Source organism: Lissotriton vulgaris, chromosome 7, assembly GCF_964263255.1.
Source record: "Lissotriton vulgaris chromosome 7, aLisVul1.2, whole genome shotgun sequence".
NCBI classification, from domain to species: domain Eukaryota; kingdom Metazoa; phylum Chordata; class Amphibia; order Caudata; family Salamandridae; genus Lissotriton; species Lissotriton vulgaris.
The window spans coordinates 844,154,435-844,176,387 of record NC_141695.1 but is presented as its reverse complement, the minus strand read 5'-3'; the positions used below and the strand labels follow the sequence as shown (position 1 = coordinate 844,176,387).

At 47.0% G+C, this 21,953-nt stretch overlaps 1 protein-coding gene across 4 annotated transcripts in view; it reads left to right on the top strand.

Annotated features, from left to right (window-relative positions):
• Nucleotides 1-16,676, top strand: part of CSNK1D (casein kinase 1 delta) — a 268,548-nt gene extending 251,872 nt beyond the window's left edge. For 2 of the 4 annotated variants that reach the window (XM_086931202.1, XM_086931204.1), the window contains exons 9-10: nucleotides 10,113-10,174; nucleotides 14,556-16,676. In XM_086931202.1, the coding sequence (XP_086787328.1) occupies nucleotides 10,113-10,145 (33 nt within the window). In that variant the 3' untranslated portion in view covers nucleotides 10,146-10,174; nucleotides 14,556-16,676. The remainder of the gene's footprint in view (nucleotides 1-10,112; nucleotides 10,175-14,555) is intronic. The other 2 variants (XM_086931201.1, XM_086931203.1) reach the window with 1 other exon arrangement.
• The last annotated feature ends 5,277 nt before the right edge of the window (nucleotides 16,677-21,953 follow it).

Genomic DNA, 21,953 nt, shown 5'->3' with positions numbered 1-21,953 from the left:
CCTCAGGGAACTGACTCTACCCCTGTTGAAGGAACTGCCCCAGAGGTAGTCAGGCCTAGCCTGGCAGAGCCCCTGATGGCAGTGGACCCTTCCCAGGTGGGACCCAGTCTGGAGCAGGTAACCTGCACCTCTCTACCCTGCCTCAGTCAGCCCAGGGCTGAAGAGACCAGGGAGGCCAGTGGTGGACCCCAAAGGGCCCCCTGTCCAAAAGAACCCCCTAATCAGCAGATTAGGATCACTGAAGCTGGTAAACCTAGCCAAGTGAAAATAGAACAGACTCCTGAGGGATCCCCCTTAAAAGTAGTTAGGGAACTCCCACAGCTGGACACTGTTGGGCACAGCCAAACATGGGGCCTAAAAACCCCAGACCTGACCTGTCCCTCCAGTAAGCCAAACAGAGGGACTCAGCCTCCAGCTTTAGGTAGCCAGAGGCTGACCCTGAGAGCTCAGTGCATCTCAGCTAAAGAAAGAAAGGCACACATGATGAATGGTGATTGGAGGAAGTTGAGCCCAAAGGTAGAGGAGCCTCACTTCAGTACTCCATCCCAGCATCAGCCTTCTTCTTTCCCAAGACACACCAGAGACAGAGATTCCCTATGGTGGAGACCCTCAGATACCCTTAGGGTGAGGGGTTGCCTAGTGGACCATGACACAGGGGGAAACCAAGCCAGAGCTGGTCCTTCCTTATATGGCCACTTAGGTAATAGAGGCTTACCTGGACAAGGATAGCCTTATCTCCTTTCGTTTGGGGGGGGGTTGTGTAGGAAGGTACCTCCTGACTATGGTTGCCCCCAACTTTTTGCCCTGTGTTTTAGCTGGTTTTGGACATAGTCGACCTGGGACCCTGCCAATCAGGACCCCAGGCCTACTGCTCTCTCTTTAAAATGGATTCCATGTACCCTAGGTGCATTTCCAATTGGTACTGGGCCACCCTATCAGACCCTGTCACTCAGGGCATGGGTGTACCCAGGGCTACCAGGGGCTGCAGCATGTATTATGCCACCCCTGACTGGCCTCCTAAATTTGACACAACTGGCTGCATGACAGCTGGGGCAAAGTCGTGTAATCACCCTTTGCTGTAGGTGTAGTATACCTATACCTAACCCTAAAATGGACACACAGATTCCTATCAGTCACTCCTATGGCAGGCCTTGACAATCCTGAAGGCAGAGTGCTTGGAATCGTGTGAGATGGTGCTCTGGCATGAGCTGAGCCTGTCTGCAGCTTGCGGAATCAAGTCCTAATAGCTGTTCCATGATATCGCATACCATATACTCTTAAGTGCATTATAATCCTCGCGGTTAAATGCTATCTTTGGTATTGCTTTATCAAAACATGTCGAGTAAGGTGTCATACGAATTGGAATACTAACCCCTCGCCAATTCTGGCGACGGGGTTAGCATTCCACCCTTCTAGAGGGACACGACATGTATGTAACTGTGAACCCCGGTTAAAGTTAACTGAAGCCTCAGCTCCACAAAATGGATGCTGCCACCACAGACACGAGTCTGACCCCCTGCAGCTGGGAGTCCTTCCAGCGAGGGGAGCCTGGACAAAGGGTTTCCTGTCAGGGGCGGTGCTAGCACCGTCCCAGACATGGTTTTGTGTATCCTGGGTAGGCAGGGCTTTACAGGAAGGTGACTGCTGAGTGGCACCCCGGTGCTCACTACGCATAGGCCGGTCTGAACCAGTTCCAGGGGCACACCAGCCCCTGGCCTGGGGAAGTCCGGCATGGCTGAGGGGTGTAACCACCCCCCACCTAGTCCCACCCATAGGCAGGACCTAGTCACCGGGTCAGCCCCCTTTTTTAGTATAAAGATGGGAGCGGGCCCCCTGTTAAAATTAGATCATCTTTGGAATCAAGATACCACTTTCTTCGAAAGGACTTCACGATTTCTTCTTCAAGATTCTCCCTTGTGGCTAAGGAGTAGTCACCCTGCATCCGCAGGCACCATCCTAAAGAACACTGCGGTCTGCTGCAAGTCCTTCATCACGAATCCGACGACCCAGCTCGACGAGACCCGGCTTCCCTGGCCCCTCTGACCTCTACTCACCTCTACAGCCCAGCTGAGAACCGTGAGTGCGACGAGACCTCAAGGGACCGACGATCGCCAAGACTGCACGACATCTTTACTGCAAGCCCACCGTGTCCTCCACTGGTGAGTGCTTTGGGGTCCGAGAAGCCCCGACCCTGCGCAGCTCCAGCACCCAAGATCAGCCCCCCTGCATCTCCACGATCTGCGTGGGGCCCTTCTGCTGTTTGCTGTGCACCGCGTTGTTTGGCTACTAGCCGGCTGGCTTGTGGCCCTCTGAACGACGCCCAACGACTTCACGACTGCTGGTCTGGTTGCTCCAGGCTGGCCTTTGCTTCCTTCTTCAAGAGAGGCACCCCGGACCCTCCTGGTCCACTCCAGACGCCATTTTAGGTCCACCGCGTGGGCTTGAATTTGCCAAGGCTTTGTTGCCCAATCCTGGGTCCAGCGACGCCGACAGCTTCTATCTTCGTGGGACAGCTCGATCCTCCATCCTGGTCGCCGACAACGCCTCCTGGTCCGTGAGATCTTCGAGTCAAGCGTCACCCACTCACCTAGTCGAGGTGGCTACCATCCGGTGCCCTCCTGGTGCCCACTGACTACTGGCTAGTAGTCTCGAACTTGGTCCCCTCTGCTTTCAGGTGTCATCTATCTTCAAGATCCAGGCTTGGATCCGACTGAACTTTCTTCACTGGTCACCGGCCAGCATCTTTTCTTCCGGCTCCTGGTCCGTCTACGAGGATTCCCGACGTCTTTTCAGACCTATGCAGCTGCAGCCCCTGGGCTAGGTAACTTCGGCATTTCGGTGCCCCAGCATAGCCTCACTATCCAAGGGTCAGAATCTACTTTCGTTTTCTCCCTACCAGGTCGGGTTCGCCCGAGAACACTAACTTTCTAATTCCTAGCTACCATAGACTTTTGTCCCGCATCTCGCGTGAGAGTGCACCCACTGCACCCGAGTCCCCTAGGCCTCCTAGACATAATCTAACGATTCCCTAGTCAAGTCCTAGCGATTCCAAAAGCTATTAGTACTGTACTTACCTGCTAGGAATTTCGCATTCCACTTTCAGAGTATATGGTTTTCCGTGCCCCTCGGGCATTTGTATATACTGTGCTAACTTAAGTATTTTTGTAAGAGTTTTGGTTTGTGCTTAGTACCCTGTCCTCATAAAGAGTACAGGGCTGTTGTGATCTTTAAATAAATAACTGTTTATTTTCATAACACTTGTGTGGTGTCCTTTCACTTGGTATTCAAGGGGTATATGTGTGGTAAACAGCTGGCTTAACGCGCCCTCTCGAGTCTTTAGCCTTAGACTGCTCGTATCCACGCTACTAGGATAGCTGGTCTATAAGGTTGACTTACAACCAATCATCAATAAGGGTTGCTGGACTGATACATAGTGTTCACTAGAATAGTGAGCACTGCATATCAGGCCACCTTCTCACACCGTCGACCTCGCTCTGTCGATCCCAGCAATGCCTTTCCTGGCATCGGCTGTGCAACCGGCCAACTCAATCCCCATCCCCCGAGATGGAGCCGGACCGATATCTAATCCAATGCCAGAGAGTACTTCTGTTCCCAGGTGTGCCCTATCACCCTGAAGGTGGTGATGAGGACTGGAAGGGGTCGCTGGACCCTTTGGCAGACCAGCTGGAAGAACAGGTTAGAGAGTAATTGGGTGATGCAAGTGGCCTGGACACTTCTCTAGACTGTGGCATGCTTTCTCCCCCTACCATGGTTATAGAGAAGGGAGCGTCCTATGCTGTGGTGGTGCATAGGGCAACCAAGGCCTTGGTTCTGGAGCTCTCTACAGTGGCTGTCTTGAATAATCTCCTAGAGGTGCTTCAACCTGCTGCAACTTCCTCCAAACCCCTCTTTCCCTTCATTGAAGCCCCCATGGACATCCTTCTGGGCACTTGGTCCAAGCCCAGCACAGGAGATCCTGTGGATCGGACAATTGCCCACGGCCTGGCCCCAGGTGATCCCATATTCTTCACCAAACACCTTTCACCTGAGCTTGGTGGTCCAAGCTTCTTCTACCAAGGGCACATTCCATTCTGCTGTTCCCGACCAGGAATCCAAAAAGCTGGATCATCTTGGGAAGCAAATGTTCTCTTCCTCCAGCTTGGCACTGCGATCCGTAAATACCTCGTGCCTCTTGTGACGATACTACCATACAATTTGGGATACAGTTGCGCAAGTGCTGCCGCAGTGCCCTGAGGAGGCCAGGGCTGTTATCTCCCAAACTGTGACAGATGGGAGAGATGCAGTAAAATTCACGATTCGCTGTGGATTGGATACCACCGACTCCCCGGGCAGAATGATTGCCACATGGGTAGTCCTTCTGCACTACGCCTGGTTGAGAACGTTTAGTTTTTCAGGGTATGTTCAAGCAACTTTGCTGGACATGCCCTTCAATTGCTGTCTCCTTTTTGGTAACAAGGCAGACTCTGTGCTGGAGTGCTTCAAGGGCTTCTCGAGCTACGGCCAGATCCTTAGGCTTTGTGGCATCATCCCATACAGTCTGTCTTTCACCCCTTTTATATCTACGGAAGAGCCACCCTACCACATCTGGTCCACGCAAGCTGCCCAGCCTCTGCGTTGCTGTGGACGTGGGACCCGGGACCCAGTGACGCAGGTCTGGGAGCCAGCGGGGCATCAGTTCACCCTTTCCCACCCTTCGGCAGCCTCCAAACCCTCCTAGTCTGACCTTTCAGGCCCATCAGCGGCCAGTGGGTGGCTGGATTTGCCATCCCCTTCCCCACTAGCAATCCATCTCGTCAGACAGGTGGGTTTTGCAGATAGTCCGTAGGGGATATTTCTCTCCCCTTCAAGACTACTCCTCCTTCCATGCACCGTCTCTTGACCGCATGTTGGAGGATCATTTCACGCTTTTCAGCCAGGAAGTTTCAGCTCTCTTGGCCAAGGGAGCTATCAAAAGGGTTCCTGCGCCAGAAGTAGGTTGTGGTAGCTATCCCCTCTACTTTCTGGTGCCCAAGCGGAGAAGGGCCTGCGTCCTATCCTAGACCTCAGGGCCTTCAACCGCTTCCTCCGGAAGGAGAAGTTAAAATGCTCCTGTTGGCTCAGATCCTGTCTGCCCTCAACCCTGGAGACTGGATGGCAGTGTTGGACTTGCTGGACCCCTATTTCCATATCCCAGTCCTGCCAGCACACTGAGGTTGACGGTAGGCCACAAGCATTTTCAGTTCACATTGCTCCCCTTTGACCTTACCAGCGCCCCTTCAGTGTCCAAAAAGATGGCGGTGGTTGCCTTGGTTCCAGCTCACCTGCACAGATCAGGGGTTCCAGTCTTCCCCCTATCTCGACGATTGACTGGTGAAGGTGGCCTCGCCCCAGGCTGTCTCCCATTTCCAGACTACGGCGGACTTCCTGCATTTGCTGGTGTTCACTATCAACGTGCTGAAGTCACACCTGATTCCCCTCTGTCCCTCCATTTCATTAGGGCTGTTCTGGACACAGTGCGGTTTCGGGCCCATCCTCCCGAACGAGTCCAGGATAATCAGGCTATGATACCGATGTTTCACCTCTATTCAGGATTTCAGTGAAAATGACCCTGAGGCTGCTTGGCCTCATGGCCTCCTGCATCCTGCTGGTGGATCATGCCAGATGGCATATGCGGGCTCTGCAATGGGACCTGAAATTCATCTGGGGTATCTTTCCGACTACGTCCAGATTTTGAAGGGAACTGCGTAAAGACTACAGTGGTGGTTGACGAACCAGGATTGGGTCAGAGGCAGATCCCTCCCCCAACCAGATCTCACGGTGGTGACCGATGCATCACTTCAGGGATGGGGCAGCAACCTGGGAGAGGCGGAGATCAGTGTAGTCTATCAACCTGTTGGAGCTTTGGGATATTAGACTGGCACTGAAGTCCTTCCTTCACTCCCTCAAGGGTGTTCACGTACAACGCCACTTCCATGTGGTCCTGTAACAAACAGGGCAGGTTGGGGTTGTAGACCCTATTTCAAGAGGCTCTTCAACTTTGGACATGGCTGGAACATCAGGGCATAACCCTGGCAGTTTAACACCCGACAGATTCCCTGAACACCATGGTGGACAAACTTAGCCGTCAGTGCCTGGTGGATCACGAATGCCGTCTTCACTCAGAAGTGGTCCAAGGACTCTTTCAGCAGTTGGGAGAGACTTGGTTAGATCTGTACACCACAAAAGAGAACGCGCAATGTCAGCAGTTATGCGTGTTGAAATTTCCAAGACGGCCCTCGCTCAGCTACGCTTTCTGTCGCAAGTGGAACAGTTTTCTTCTGTACGCCTTTCTGCCTGTACCACTTCTGCCCAGAGTCCTGGAGCTCAGCGCGATCCGCCCCAAGTCCTTCTTGTGGCACCGGACTGGGCACAAAGAGTGGTACCCCGAGCATGGCGATTGATCCTCCGGGAGGATATTCTGTTGCAGCAGCAAGGGACTGTTCTCCACCCGAACATGTCCAACCTTCACCTACTTGCGTAGAGATTGAGCGACCGTTGACAGCTTTGACCTTTCACCCGAAGTTTGTCATGTCATCTTAGCAGCTAGGCGTCCCTCCACTTGTTTTGACTTACCTTATGTGCGCTTCCTTTGAGCCTCTTTACAACTGTCCTCTTAGACTGATCACTCTGAAGACTGCTTTTCTTGTTGCCATCACCTCTGCTCGCAGAATGAGTGAGCTTCAGGCTTTCTTCTAAGCCCCTGGTGCATCCTGACAAAGTGGTTCTTCGAGTGAGACCCTCGTTCCTACCTAAAGTTGTCACTCCTTTTCACATCGGACAGACCATCACTGTGCCCACCTTTTTTCCGCCTCCTTCCAAGGAGGAGGAGAGACTCCACCTTCTTGACCCGAAACATGCGCCGTCCTACCTTGACCGCGCAAAGGATTTCCGGGTGGGCGATCACCTCTTTGTTGGCTATGTAGGTGACCAGAAATGTCAGGCTGTGCTAAAAATCTCTGGGTCGCCCTTTGTATAAAGATTTGTTACACTTTAGCTAAAAAGGAACCTAAGGCAGCAACTACTGCTTTGTCACAAGGAGTCCTATTCATTGACATCTGGCAGGCGTCTTCAATGCACATGTTAACTAGACATTACTGCCTGGATAGTCCAGTGCGGAGGGATGGCTACTTTGCCCATTCTGTCCTCCAGGACTTTCTGGTGTCAACCTTGTTCGCAGTCCCTCCTCCAGGGTTGGCATTGTTGGGGTATCTATTCTAAGGTAAGGAATCTATAACTAATTGTCTTTCAGATGAACAAGTGAATCCCCTTCAGTAATGATAATGTCTCTTTCCTTTAGGCAATTAGGGCACAACAACCAAGCACACTGGTGAGCAATTCAAAGTCTTATTTTGCAAATCACGAAGTCCTATATAAATGACGCTTCACTCTCCCAGATCCCACCGCCATAGACCCAGTCCTCAAAAATGAATTCTACAAATGGAAAGAAGCGTTAATGTATCCGCTATCGTATGCAGCTGAATTGAGCTCATGAAGAGTTGAAGAACTGTAAGGATAAACTCTTAGGAGATGCATTGGAGCCCTGATGACGCCCAAGTGAGGACGAAATGCGTAGGGCTGATGATTGGATATTATATTTGGCTGACGATTGGATACAGTTACATTTTGGAGCTTTTCCTTTGAATTAATAAATGGAAAACACATATGAAACCAGTTTGCCTATGGATTTGAGTCACGAAAAATAAGAATTGATTGGATACCATAGAGGATACATTGACGCTCCTTTCCATTTGTAGAATTCACCTTCAGTAATGATGTATCTGTAAGAGACATACATTATTTATAGATTCCTTACCGCCCCACCCATCCTCCCCTCTCGGCGAACTGACTTCTAGGGATAGGGACTCCCTTGCAGGCCCTAGTGTGGTGCACCAGTATTCCGTATCTTTCATAGTTCTGCACTACTGGCATGAAAAGTAGTGTCCGAACTGACGTCAGCGCAAAGGGGTGGTGTATAAGTAGACACCGCGACGTCATCTCTGCGATTACGAGTGACACTGAGTCGACCACGCAGGGGTACTGCTGAGGAAAAAATTCTCTGGATCCAGTCTGACGCCTGGGGGTAATTCTAAAGTAAGGAATCTATAACGAATGTTACTTACAGATACATTGTTACCGAAGGTAAGTAACTTATTCTTTAGTCTTCATGATAACCCCACTGGATATTGGAGTGCGGCATGTTTTTAAAGACTATTGTTAAGCTTTAGTGAAGAAAGGAAAGTTTAATCCTCTCCTTTTTATAATTCCATTGATTTATGACTGAAGAACTACTGGGTGCCTCCTACGGTTCGAACACTGACACGGTCATGAGAACTTATTCTTGCCAGATAAATTGAAGTGTGCGGTAAATTCCTTCTTAAAAACGAAAGTTTGGCTTCATCTGGATGCCTTTAGGTCCGCTGAACCTGGGCTAGAAATCGATGAACGTTATAAGTATCTGTCGGTACATGTGAACTATTATGCAGTGCTTTAGTATTTTGTATGAGAGTTCATATTCCTATGTTATGCACACTCGGCAAGGGCTTCTCTTTAGTCCTAGAACCTAAATCGCAATATTATGTACTGGTCAGTTCATAAGTGTTGCTTCTGGAGCACATGAAATACTTAGCTAAGTCAAAGTGATTGTATGTTGTGATTAATAAGCACTTCAGTAACAGGCAACAAGTACATTTAGACGTTATTTAGTGTAGTATTGTCTTGTCAGTTCTTCAGAGTACAGTAGTCTGTACTGTATGATTAATCTGCTATGAATGCATATTACTTGTGTTCCTTTGATAGATTTTGTGCTGCCTTACCATTAGCAAATTTAAACACAGCTAGTCTCCAAATGGAAAACCTATTTATTACATTAAAGCCAGTTATGGTTTTATTGCAAGCTGAGTATTTTGTATAGCTGTTATCAGCATGGATGTGATCATTTGTTGACTGGCAATAGGATATATTAATATATTGCTCAAAATGCAAGTTCTACATCCTGCCAGCTTCCTTACCATATGATCAGAAAACTATTGCTGCCAAGGGGCTAGAATGGAAACCGCATTGATTATACTAAAGTATGCTCTGAAATCATAGCATGTTTCTCTCGTTATTATGCCATGCCCATATATGTCCCTCACCATATGTCCTCCACCCATTCATGGCCATCTTGGCATACAGTCACTAGCCCCAAACATTTAATTCCGCAGCATGCCCTGGCTCTGCACAGATGTGCTCCCACTTCACCTTTTATATAAAACTTTCATTCTACTAACACCACTTATGTTTACAAATCTATACTTCCATGTTCAACTGAATGCCCTGGGGTCTCGTGCACATGGGACGCCCTTCAGGTCCCTGGCCTCAGCCATATGCCACCTCCACTCTCCTTGGCTACTTATTTGCTTTTCTTGGACATGCTACTTGGCGCAGTCCCACTTATAACCGTTCATGTTTTCCCACAACTCCCCGGCAGACCCCACTGATGCTAGATGCATGTTACTAATCTCACCAATCACCCACACCCCATAACAGATAACCCTAGCATCAGTATTTCCAACTGGCATGTTCTTGCAACACCAGTACATGTACCTATGCTTCGAGGACCCCCTTCCATAATACTTGTCTCTGTTGGTATTCTATTAGCCTTTGACTTACCACAGGTTTACAGATAAACACATCTTGCACATGCTTCGACCCAGTCAAACATGTTCCAATGATTCACTGACTATTTTATTCATGACACTGGTATTCCTCATCCACAGACTACCTCTTGAGCCACTGGGCCTGTGCATTTTCTTAAGACTCACCCAAGATTCAGCTTGCTCTGTCCATTTATACACATACACCTCCTGACTTGGCTCCTGTCACTTGTACCCCTAATCTACTCGGCTTCCAATTTTTTTTGTTTAATTTGGATGCTTTTATTAATTTATTTGTTTATACTAGGGAAATGTTAAGTATCTTAAACAAATATGAAGTTCTTTGTGGTTGAATTTTCTGTGAAATCCTGATATTTTGGGCAATTACATGGTTACAAATGGCTATCTCCCGTCCCCTTCCCCCCCTCCCCACCTCAGAATAGCGCTCCCTCCGAGCACGATGGCAAGTAGCCGCTCGTCGCATTTCAAGGCCTTCTTGGGTGAGTATGATGTCCATCCTGTCTTCAGACACCATGCGTTTTAGTGGCTTGGTGAGCTTACCTCAAAGCATATAGTTCATGGCTTGGGCTGTCAGAATCAACTGAATTCCAATTGCTTTCCAGTTCCTGACCATTCACTCTTGAAAATGGTGCTTTGAGGATTAGTTGTTTTACATAAGCGCGTAATTGGAATGAACTGTAATTTATACAGTAGCACTGCCGTCAAATCACTGTGCCTTGCTCTTTGATAGCCTCAGGAACCCAGTCAGAAGTGGGTGTTAAAGGGTTGTAAATCAGTATGTTGGTTATCAAGGTTATCTTCGTGGATACTTCCCTTAGGTCTTGTCAAAGCCTTAATAACTGCTTAAATGCTAGCCTTAAGTTCACAATACCTTAAACAATTTTGAGGATGCTGAAAATTGAATTTTTGGCTTAAAGCTGTTCAGAGAACAGTGTTTGTGTGAAAGCATAAGTAGGTGATTTCGGTCTTCTATCTCTGGGTCGCCATCACCGTAGTTCTTTATTTATTTTTTTACGTTATGGGACTAATATTGCAGTACTTGGAGTAATTTACATGCAAGGTTTACTAACCTGTTTCCCTTAGTTGCCAGTGTTGTTGGTATATGTAAGGCTTCTAGAGGGGTCAGTAATGCCTCTAGTATATTCGTAACAAATCTGCCTCCACTACCTCGGCCAGTAGTCTTATTTTCTGAGTGATACCTTGCCTTTCTGCTAAATACGACTGTTACAGAACTACTTGGCTCACTCCATGCGCGCCTCTGATCAGTTCTATGGTATTTGTCACAGATCCATGCCAACTGCCTGTGGTACCTCACACCCATCATGCGCCAATCATTTATTCCAATGCAGATTTTTGCTGCTTGAGATCTTGTCTTGAGTACCTCAGTCATAAAAGCTCTTGTTACCACTTGTGCGGTTTTAGATCGGAGTTCCAATATATACGAGAGGCTGTGTAGGGCTTTTAAAGACTGGAATGGCGAAACACTATTCCACGGTCCATTCTACTGCAAAATACACTGCCATAAACTTCGTACAACATCAAGCTAAGTTGAGTAATTCCAGTTCCTTATGATGATCACCACAACTGGAGGTTTTGCGTCTGCTGCTGTTGAGCTAGATGCAGGCAGTTCCTAGATGCGCTTCTGCTATTGGCATTTGGCCTCAAGCCCCGCAGTTTCTAGCTTTGCTAGAGTCTTGTATCGGTACTGCCCACATTCATTCCTAAAAGTATTTTGATGCCTTCAGTAATTGAGCCTAGACAAGATTTAAGGCAGCCTTCAATTGTGCTTTGTCCACATAATAATTAACATGCACCCATAACTAAAGACATAAGATGGCACATCAGACGATGAAACGGGTACCACTGCACTTCTATTGCATGCCATACTGTCTGTCTTCTCCAGTTTAAGCTTTGGCTGACTTGTAGCAAATATTCTTTGTCAGACGTTTATATTCAGTTTTCCTTTTATTAAACTGAAAAAACATTTTGGGGGCTCATTCAAAATCTTAGGAGCTTGAAAATGTTAAGATACTTCTGCATGTTTACGTAAAAACCTCCACCTAGCTAAACTAAGTGCCTTTCATATATTTGTCTGAAACAGCATGGGCAAATCGTCCCCCTCCGTGAATGGACAGAGTGGAACCGCCTTGGCAGAGTGGACCGCACTATTTAGCTTGGTAGCTCTGCCACTTTTGTTTAAACAGTGAAATGGATTTGTGATGCATCGCGCTGTACTTGAGGATTCAAGTTTGACTTTTGTCATAGGATTAGAACTTTTGAGCAACAATACTTTTGCCATATATATTTCATGTAATGCTGTTTTTGTCTGTTATATCTACTTTTTTTCGTATTATTTTTTCAGTTACCTAATGTTTTTGGTGGATTTTTGTAATCCTTGGAAGGCATGTAGATCTGCACTTAAAACCTTGGTTCATCCGTTTGGTGTGACATTGAACTTGATTAGGCTTGTTAATGTTCTTATGGGCTCTACTCTAAAATGGTAAGACTAGTAAACCTTTGTGTAAAGCCCACTATTCATTTACCACCCGTGTCAGGGTGCCTAATAATAAATCCAACTGAACTGTTTTTGCCGACTTCCGTGCTTCCATGTCCACCATGTGAGACTGTCCTGGAATGTAATATGGAATTGTAGACACTTGGCCACTAGCCTGTGCGGCCCAATATGTGAAATGATTGTAATTGATGTACATAATCTCTGGAGTTAATCTTTTCTCTGAATATGGGATCGACGTGGTAACCGCTGAGGTTCTGGTAAAGATCCACACATTTGCAGTGTTTGTTAATTGGTGCATCTTTCAAAACTGTTAAGACTAGGGTGAGTTGTTTCTTGATCCAGGAGCTGGTGGTTTTACCAGAAATGAAATGCAGCCTTTGGGGACAATCCATTTGAACTGCCTTTAACAAGAATGTGATTGCCCTGAAAGACATGGTTAGGCAGAAACTATGCTCCTGTAGTCAATCTAAAAAGGGAAGGAGCATAGTGACGCATATTTCACAAATATTTGTTTGGCTGTGGATCTACATAGCTTGGTAGTTTTAATAAGCGCACACATGAAGTAAATTAGCCGAACTCTGAAATGGATCTGTAACTTGCAGTGAAAGTAGAACTTTATAGGAAGGGACTGCACTACCCTGCTTACCTGATTGTTCTATCCCAAATCTAGCAAGTCCCAAATATAGTGAAATGTTGCATTCAGCCAGTACTGGTCCATCTGTGACTAAATGTCACTTGGAATCAGATATTTAGCATATTTTTTCCATGAACACCATTTCAGACCCTCAGTCTACTTCATACGTTCTATTTCGTTCTGAACCAATCACAAGGAAACAATTTGTGTTAAAATGTAGAGATTGTTTTGAGCTAGAGGTAGGGATGAAAAATGAAGAACAAAAGTTGCGTCCAATTTGGCAACTATGTGAAATTCCACAGACACCCAGTGCTACTCCAGAAACGTGCCATCCAGCACTCTTGCATTTGGCTTTCAATATCCTACGACTTGCTCCTCTGGGTATTTTTTTCTTTTTGTGATTGTCATGTAATCTGCATTAACCTTGTGGAGCAGTGCGTATTGGAGTAAATTCTCTGCCTTTGTGAGACTGACACATGTCTGACTTTGAGGCGAACGAAGAGTGTTTTTAGAAAATCTAATCCTAACCTATATTGTGATGCTTTTTTGGTATTATGAAAGCAGACCAGTCCGTGCAATCTGTTTTTGAGTTTTGCTAATATGAAGAATGTTGATCTAATTTGCAATAAAAGTTTCATTGGAGTTGCGATTAGCCATTTGTATTGATTCCATTAACTCACTGCTTCTGCTATTATTTTCAAGCAATGATCACAATATTGCATGTTTTAATGCATCACTTGCAGCTTATCTTTTCCTGTAATTTATGTTGCCATGTGTAATGCTTTTTGCTCTGCATTATGTCCAGTTGCTGTCTGTGTAGATGGGTTGGAGGGTTAAAGTGAATTTGACAATTTTGGATATGTTGTAAAACTTATGATTTTTTTTCGTCGTGAGCCTTTGGCAATTACAGGAAGTGAGGGTGTCCTTTACTATCCTTCATCGCAATCCTCCTTTTTGCTGCCCGCTTGGTACCGGAAAATTTGATTGTCCACTGTAATGCCACCAGTTTCAAGCACTTATGATTTTGGCTAATAAGGGAGCCACGGGACAAAGGAGGTGTACCTGGAAGTGCAACATTTTAACCAGTGTGACATCTGGTTTTAGAGCTCTTATCTTTTGGTTCCAGAAAAAGAACGTTTTGCATAAGACCCTTCTCTTCCCTAAACAGTTGTTTTGCTAGGCGTAATAACATTTTACCTATATATTGAATTGTGCATCTTTTTCGTGAACGTGCAATTTCCATTTCTATTCTTTTTCTTGTTCCCAAATTGTCTGTTTACAAGACATTTCTGTCCTAAGATCATGATTACTGGTCATTCCAAGTTGAAGGCTTCTCATGAAATGCTAAAAAGTGTTTTTCCTGCTGGTAAATTCTTAGCTACATATCTGATCTTGATCAGCCATTTTAATAGTTTGTCCATCTGGTACATAAGATTTGTGGAGTACGTTGAGCATGAACTTAGTAGCCATTTCTTCAGCGTGCTTCTGCGTGTTATCATATTTTGCAGATTCATAGCTTTACTCCTGCAGAATCCCCTGTACCCGCAACACACAACCATCACATTCAAACTTTGTGATCCGAACTGAAATGCATGCAAGATGAAAGGAAGTATTTATTGTTTGGGCAGAGTGTGAACCCTCCTTTGAGGATCCCTCTGCTGAGAATCCTACTAGGATTTTTACTGATTCTAACATGTTCTTTGACTCGCAGATCCCCGGCCGAGTAGCGCCTAGTGGACTTCAGTCTGCTGTTCACCGATGAGAGCAGCTCTGCCGCGGAGGGCAGATCGTGCATGGCTGATCTAGTATCTTACCAATGGCTTTACTAGCAAAAACAGGACTGAACAATTCACCTGGAGCTCGCCATGCCTTTTACAAAGATGCTCAAGGGACAATGGACAAACTCGCAGCTGCCATCGCGGGAAGCTTTGAACACAAACTTTGATGCCCTAAAATGAAACTCTGTAGCAAGAGGGCTGCTAAGAGGCATCTTAATGGTTTTCCGCTGAATACAGAATAGCCATTTTAGTTTTCCTCCACGGGCGGTAGACAGTAGCCCTTTTTATTGTTCTACTGTAACTATAAATCTTTTACGTTGTTTAAGAGTTTTATATCATTTTGCTAAACTATTGGGCTTGTGTCAGTCTTTTACTATTCACTGTAAAAATTTAGAATTTGAATAACCTGAAGTAAAGCTAAAATGACTTGAAATTTCTGCTAAATTCATTACACAGGAGGGTTGGAGCTTGTTGTGAACTGAAGCAATCAGATTTTATTTAAACTGTACTTTTTGTATGATCTTATTTTTTCAAATGTTTTTTTATTTTAAAATGTCTGTTATTCATTTGAATTTGTTTCATAGCTTTGCAATCCACTACCATGGATTGCTGAAATTCTGTGTCTAAATCTGCGGTCCTGAAAGACATTGTTCCTAGTACAGTAAATAGTGGGCGGATGGTTATTTAAATCTACGACATGTCTGCTATCTCAAGAAGCATGTGAAGAATATATATCAGTGATTTCACATATGGCCGTATCTTTTTAGTTTTAATTAAATATTTTCTACTTGGTGAGTTGCACAGAACCACATTATCACCATTACAGCCAAAGTCTGCAGTTCACATTGTGGTAGGGTTGCAGGCACTGCCGTTTATTCAGTGGGTGCTGGCGTTGAATCCTGCTGGTACTTGTTGCTAATTCAGGTCAACCTTTAAAGCAGGACTAAGGACCAATGCTTGTAAACAAAATCCCTTGTGTGGAAAGGTGGAATTGGAGCAGACGGTGTGCAGGCCCATCGGGATGCCTCGCTTTACATCCAAGATCTGCATATGGGGAATTTAGCTTTTTTCTTTTGTTTTTTTTATTCTCTGTATAGTTAATGGCTGTTGGAAAGTAGCATTGCCGAATTCTTGATTGAGTTGGCGATAAGTGAAAGTGACCCAAGGATTAGTACCAATTCACATAAGTGGAATTCAGATTAAAAATTGTAGTTCTAAAACATTCATATGAAGGGAGAAACTAAACCTTTTGTCTTCCTGCAACATCCACAAATGTACCCCTCCTGTTCTCTTCCTCTTCCTCGCCCCATAGAACCCTCTTTCAGTATTGAAGAGAGTGCACTGTAACCATGACTTTGTTACTGGACCGAAGACTTTTATTCCCAAGTTAAAATATGGCAGATTAAACTGGTTTCCTAAAATGTTCTTACAGTTAGTATAATCAAGTGTTTTACGAATGTGTATTGTTTTCTGTTGCTGTTCAAGTGTTTGTTTCTTGTCCTTTAACTGACTCTGCACATTCAAAGGCACAAATTATTCCTGTCTGTCATTTTCAGTCAGTCTGACTATTTCAGAGCAACGCCTGGGTCCTTGGGAGTGCTCAGAAGTCTGGGAACCTGTATGCTGTCTGAAGTGCATCCAAAAAATGGACCGTTTGGTCAGTTGGGAAATGTGCATAGATCTTTTCATACAGAGATGTTATCACTTTAGGCATGTGCACTAGCGTCAGGCGTGCTTTCTATGTAAATATCTGTGAAGTATGATATACTCGCAAGAGATTAAAGGCAATCTTTACCTTCCTCCATGTAGTCTGAACCTTAGCTGTGTACTGTTTGAGTGGGCTCAAATGCAAGTGTAGAACTGTTTTTGGTTGTGGACAGATTTTGCCCTTTTCACAATAGTTAAAACTCCCTCATTGCCACTTCAAGAAATGTATCTAGAATGTCTGTATAAACCTGTGTACTGTATTGGTAACCAATATCTCGAACTCATTTGTATTGCCACTGTATTTGTGTACCTTAACAATTGTGTAAATAAATTCCTAATGACTTCTACCAGTTTTAGTTTTAAGTACTTAAATTGCTTTAAATTCTAGTGTACATTGTAATGTAACCATTTGTGTGTCATGTAGTTTCAAAGCAGTGTTCAAATCGATTCAGTGCTTTCTTGTTTTAGTGATTGAATGGTTGGTATATTAATATATGAAGTATGTTTTTGTAGCATACTGTCACAAGTGACTGAGCAGAACCACTGTTAGAATTGGGGGTCTCTGGTTGGCACAGGTAGGTACTTGTGACAAGCAGGGACCCTCGCCTCTAGTCAGGGCAAAGGAATTACTCTCTCAAAATTACTCCTGCTCACCCTCTAGGCAGCGTGGCGTGAGCAGTCCAGGCTTATTTCAGAGGTGATGTAAGTTAAGCAGTTGTGACCACATACAGTACCCCACTGACAAAACTACAAATGGACACCACACGTTTTATATAAAAAATAAGTATACTTTTTATAGTTATCACAAGACCAATAAACGACAAAACGAAATCACAGTACTATTAAGGTTCCAGAGTTCAGGTTAAAATAAGGTTTAATTCAAGATTCTGTGCGAGTCTGTAGCATTGTTCGGCTACAGCTTTGCTGAAAAGAACACTGTCTAACAAATCCAGCGGACCGCGGCGGTCCGGGCCCACTCAAATGTCAACACTCAGTCACAGTACCTTTTCCTTGAGGCGGCCGGCACGGATGTGCGAGCCGGTTCCGGGGTTCGCCGCGGTGTAGAAAAAGAAAGCCTTGCAAGTCACGGTGTCCTTCCAGTCGTGATGCAGGCTACGGCTCGTTGACGCGGCGGGACTGACTCGTAGAGATCAGAGCTTGCGTTGTTCGAGGCGAACGTTGCTCGTTGTCTTGCTTTCAGCTTTATGGTGCTGCGACCGGAGTTTGGGAGCTGGCGTTGATCAGTCTGTATAGCTGTGCGAGTCAGGCGGTGCGTCGCAAAGCGTGTGAGGCGGTGCCCAACTCCGGTGCGGTCACAGGACTCTAAGTCAGCAACAGTGACCGCGTCGGTCAGACCAGTTCGATTCGGGGTAGCGAGGCGTTGCACGTCGCGGTGTCCTTCCAGTCGCGGTGCAGGCTACGGCTTGTTGACTGAGTCTGTGAGCGCAGAGCTTGCCTTGTTCGAGGCAGACGTTGCTTGGTGCGGTGCCTACAGGACACCGGGCCAGTTGTGAGAGTCGGTCACAGCTCCCTTCCTCTGTAGCCACTTGTTTCCAGCAGCAATTCACAAAGGATGGTGAAGTCCACTGATCCTGGGACTTCGGTCAGGCGGCAAGCTCTCTTCCAAGCCCTTGGAGATCTTTGCACAAGTTGAAAGAAAAGTCCACTAAGTTCTTTCTCCTCCCTTTGGCAGCAAGGCAACCACTGCAGGCCAATCCCCCAAGCAGCACTTCAGCTTGGGAATAGTCTCTCCTCAGTTTTGCAGCGTGAATCTTTCTGGATTCACTATGCTGTGCATTATTCCACGGTCTTGTGGTTGGGTCCGGATTCGTAGTCTTTTCTTTCTTTTTTTTTTTTTCGTAGCCCAGGTGGGCGTCGACGTCCCACCTTTGGTGTTTTTCTGGTGACGTCGGCACGCTTCCCGCGGAAGCTCCCACTCCTGGATGCCATCTTCAAATTCTTTTTTCCTTGGTTGGGTCTGGATCATTCCCGAAAGGGCTCCAGACATTTTTGGAGAAAGAAGAAAAGACGCACCTTTTGCAAGAAAAGAGATTGAGAAGACTACAGGAGACTAAATCATCGAAGAGGACGACGAAGGAGAAGAAGAACTTCAAGAACTTTGACGTCCATCGGAGAATGCAAGCTCAGGGAGCCCCCCTGAACGCACGAGATGGACAACACTCCTTTCAAATTCTGCCGTAACTGCCACCACAAGTACGCGATGAAGGACCAGCACCCGGTCTGCAACCTTTGCCTACCGGTCGACCATGAGAGCGAGGACTGCAACGCCTGCTCCGCCTTCATGCCGAAGACTCTTCGAGTGAGAAAGAGACAGAGGATAGCCAACGCCACCATGCAGGGCAAGGGACAGCCACCGTCCCTTTGATACCTGGGGCTATCATCGGACGAAGAGGGCCACGCCGCCGAACACGACGGCTACACGGTCGTAGAGACCTATATTAAGAAGACTCTAAAGAAGGTAGGAGACTCTACGGCCCCTAAGGCACCGAGAGACCCAGAGTCTCAAAATTGAGGGCAAAACCTGGAAAGCGCTGACGCCGAAAACTTCAGCGTCCGGGCTACACCAAGGCACAGCGGATTCTCTGAGAAGGACTCCCAGGCGCCGAGAGCTGGAGAACAGGAGAAGACGTTGAAAATCGCCCCCAAAAGTGAGCGTTCGACGCTGAGGGAAAGGGACCCGAAGGGCGCTGCAGCGCCGACGAAGGACCAGAGAGCCAGCTCGGCACTGAAACCTTCGACGAAAGTCGGCTCAGTGCCGAAAAGAGCGGCCGATCCATTCAACGCAGACCACGCGGATGAAATGGAGAAAAAGAAAAGACGCCTCGAGGCTGAGATAAAAAACATCCTGCAGCGGAAAAAAGATTTCAACGCCAGGATGAAGGAATACACAATCCCGACGAAACCTAGGGTACAGGTGGTCGAGGAATCTGAGGAGGAGGACTACGACGTCGGACAGTCGGTGGGCATCGAGACCTTCGACGACCGAGGAGAGGAGGAGGCCTCCTACTACGAGGATGAAGGAGACGACGACCGCAGGACACTCCTCGGGTCTGCATCCTCGGAGGCTCAGGAAATAGACTGGCAGGACGTCGACACTGAAAGCCCAGAGGAAGCAGTCGACACGTATCCCTCAAGGCCCTCGCTGCCAGATGACATCGGAGTCTACAATACAGTCATCATGAATGCTGCTGCAGTTTTCAAAGTAAAACTCGACTAAGAAAAGCAGAAAGCAGACTTACTTCTCGAGACACTGCTCCCTACACAAACAAGGAGGCAGTTCCTGCCCATGCTCGGCAGTGTCATGGCACAGGGAAAAGAGGCTTTCAAGGAACCAGCTACATGCAAAGCAGTCCCTCCCAGAACAGAGAAAAAGTATAAACATTCCTCCAAGGACCCACCCAACATTCAGGGATCGGTCTCAGCAGACTCAATCATCGCAGCCACGGCAAGAAAGAGGGCCAATGTGCCTACCACTTCTGGGCCACCTCCAGACAAAGCAAGAGGATGGACCTGGTGGGGAGAAGAATTGAACGGAACGCCGCAATGCACTGGCACATGGCAAATTCCAATGCACTGCTCAACAGGCACCAATACCAGATCCTGGAAGAGCTGGGCCAGTTAATAAAGAACATGCCACAGGAATTCAAGCAAAGACCTGAAAATCTTGTCGAAGAGGGGAAGAATGTAGCCAATTCTTGCCTCAAGACTACCCTGGACGGAGCAGACACCTCCAGCAGGCTCATGATGATGGGCATCATGGAGAGAACAGGCCTGGCTCAGGATTTCGGGCTTCAAGCCAGAAGTGCAGCACAGCATCTTAACACACCGTTCAACGGAGAAACGCTGTTCGGAGCCCCAGTTGACGAGAAACTCAGCCAGCTGAAGGATAACAAGATTGCAAGATCCATGGGGGCATTGCAGTTCAGAGGTACTAAAAGGGGCGCCCTGTCACAAAGACCTAACTGGAGGGGAGGAAACCAGTCAGGAACATCACACCAGGTGTTCCAACAAGCCCACCAAGCAGACACCCAGCAGGGGCAGCAAAAACAGTCCTGGCAGTACCAACCAAGAGGCCAGTCATTTGGCGGGAGAGTGGACGTGGACAGAATAAGGGAGGGGGACAGCAACCCGCCTCTAAGTGACTCAATAAAACTCCATGTGCCCACCCGAGCAAAAACTCCAAGGGTGGAGCACAAACACATCGGACAGGAGTTACGCGAACTAGACACCTCCGTACATGTAAGACCAGTGGGAGGAAGACTGAAACACTTCTTCAGGGAGTGGAAAAGTAGAACATCAGACAAATGGGTACTCAACATTATACAGTACGGGTACTGCATAAAGTTGGTAGGAAAGCCAACGGACAGGAAGCCAAGAAGGCCACTAGCAAGGAAAGACCTAGAGCTCCTTCGTGAGGAAGCAAAGGAGCTCCTGCAAAAGCAAGCCTTAGAACCAGTACCTTACAGGGAAAGGAACAATGGCGTATACTCCACATTCTTCCTGGTACCAAAGGTGGACGAAACTATGAGACCCATCCTGGACCTAAGATTTTTAAACAAGTTCGTAAGAACGCAAAGGTTCAAGATGACCTCCCTACAAGAGGTACTCCCTCAATTGCAAGGCGGGGACTTTATGGTCACCATAGACCTAAAAGATGCCTACCTGCACATCCCAATGAACAGGGGCCACAAGCACCTCCTCAGATTCATAGTCTGAGAAGACCACTACTAGTTCACAACCCTGGCGTTCGGGCTCAAATCCGCACCAAGGGTTTTTCACAAAGTGCCTCGCAACAGTCGCAGCACACCTACGAAGGGAAGGGATACACGTGTACCCTTACCTGGACGACTGGCTGATCAAAGCAAGCTCATACAAAATGTGCAAGCAGCACACACAGAGTGACCAGCACACTGATGAACCTAGGATTCTCCATCCACTGGGGAAAATCCTCCTTGAAACCAGAACAAATAAAAATCTTCCTGGGAGCACAGATTGACACCTTACAGAGCAACCAACGCCAACAGTGACCATTATCACAGACGCGTCCCAGACGGGATGGGTGGGGCGCTCACATGGAGAAAGTCAAAGTAAGATGCCTGTGGACACCAGCAGATGCGGTCACACATTAATTACCTGGAGTTGAAGACCGTTTTCCTAGCCATAAAGGCCTTCCAAACAAAACTGTACATCCAGAGAGTGTTGATCCAGACAGACAACACAACAGCGATGTTTTACATCAACAAGCAGGGGGGACACAATCAGCCCAGCTTTCGAAACTAGCGCAGGAGATATGGAGATGGGCCATCCCACTCAAGATAGACCTGCTAGCCATACATCTACCAGGAAAGGACAATGTAGAAGCGGACTGGCTCAGCAGACAGACATCGGCATCCCACGAGTGTGAGCTTAGTGCACAAGAGACGAGAAGGCTCTTCGACAGGTGGGGGACACAGTCGGTAGACCTGTTTGCAACACGCCAGAATGCAAAATGCCAAAACTTTGCATCCAGGCAGCCCGGGGAGGGCTCCCTGGGGAATGCCCTATGGATAGACTGGTCCAGGACATTTGCTTACGCTTCTTCCCCCCCCCCCCCCCCCCCTCCC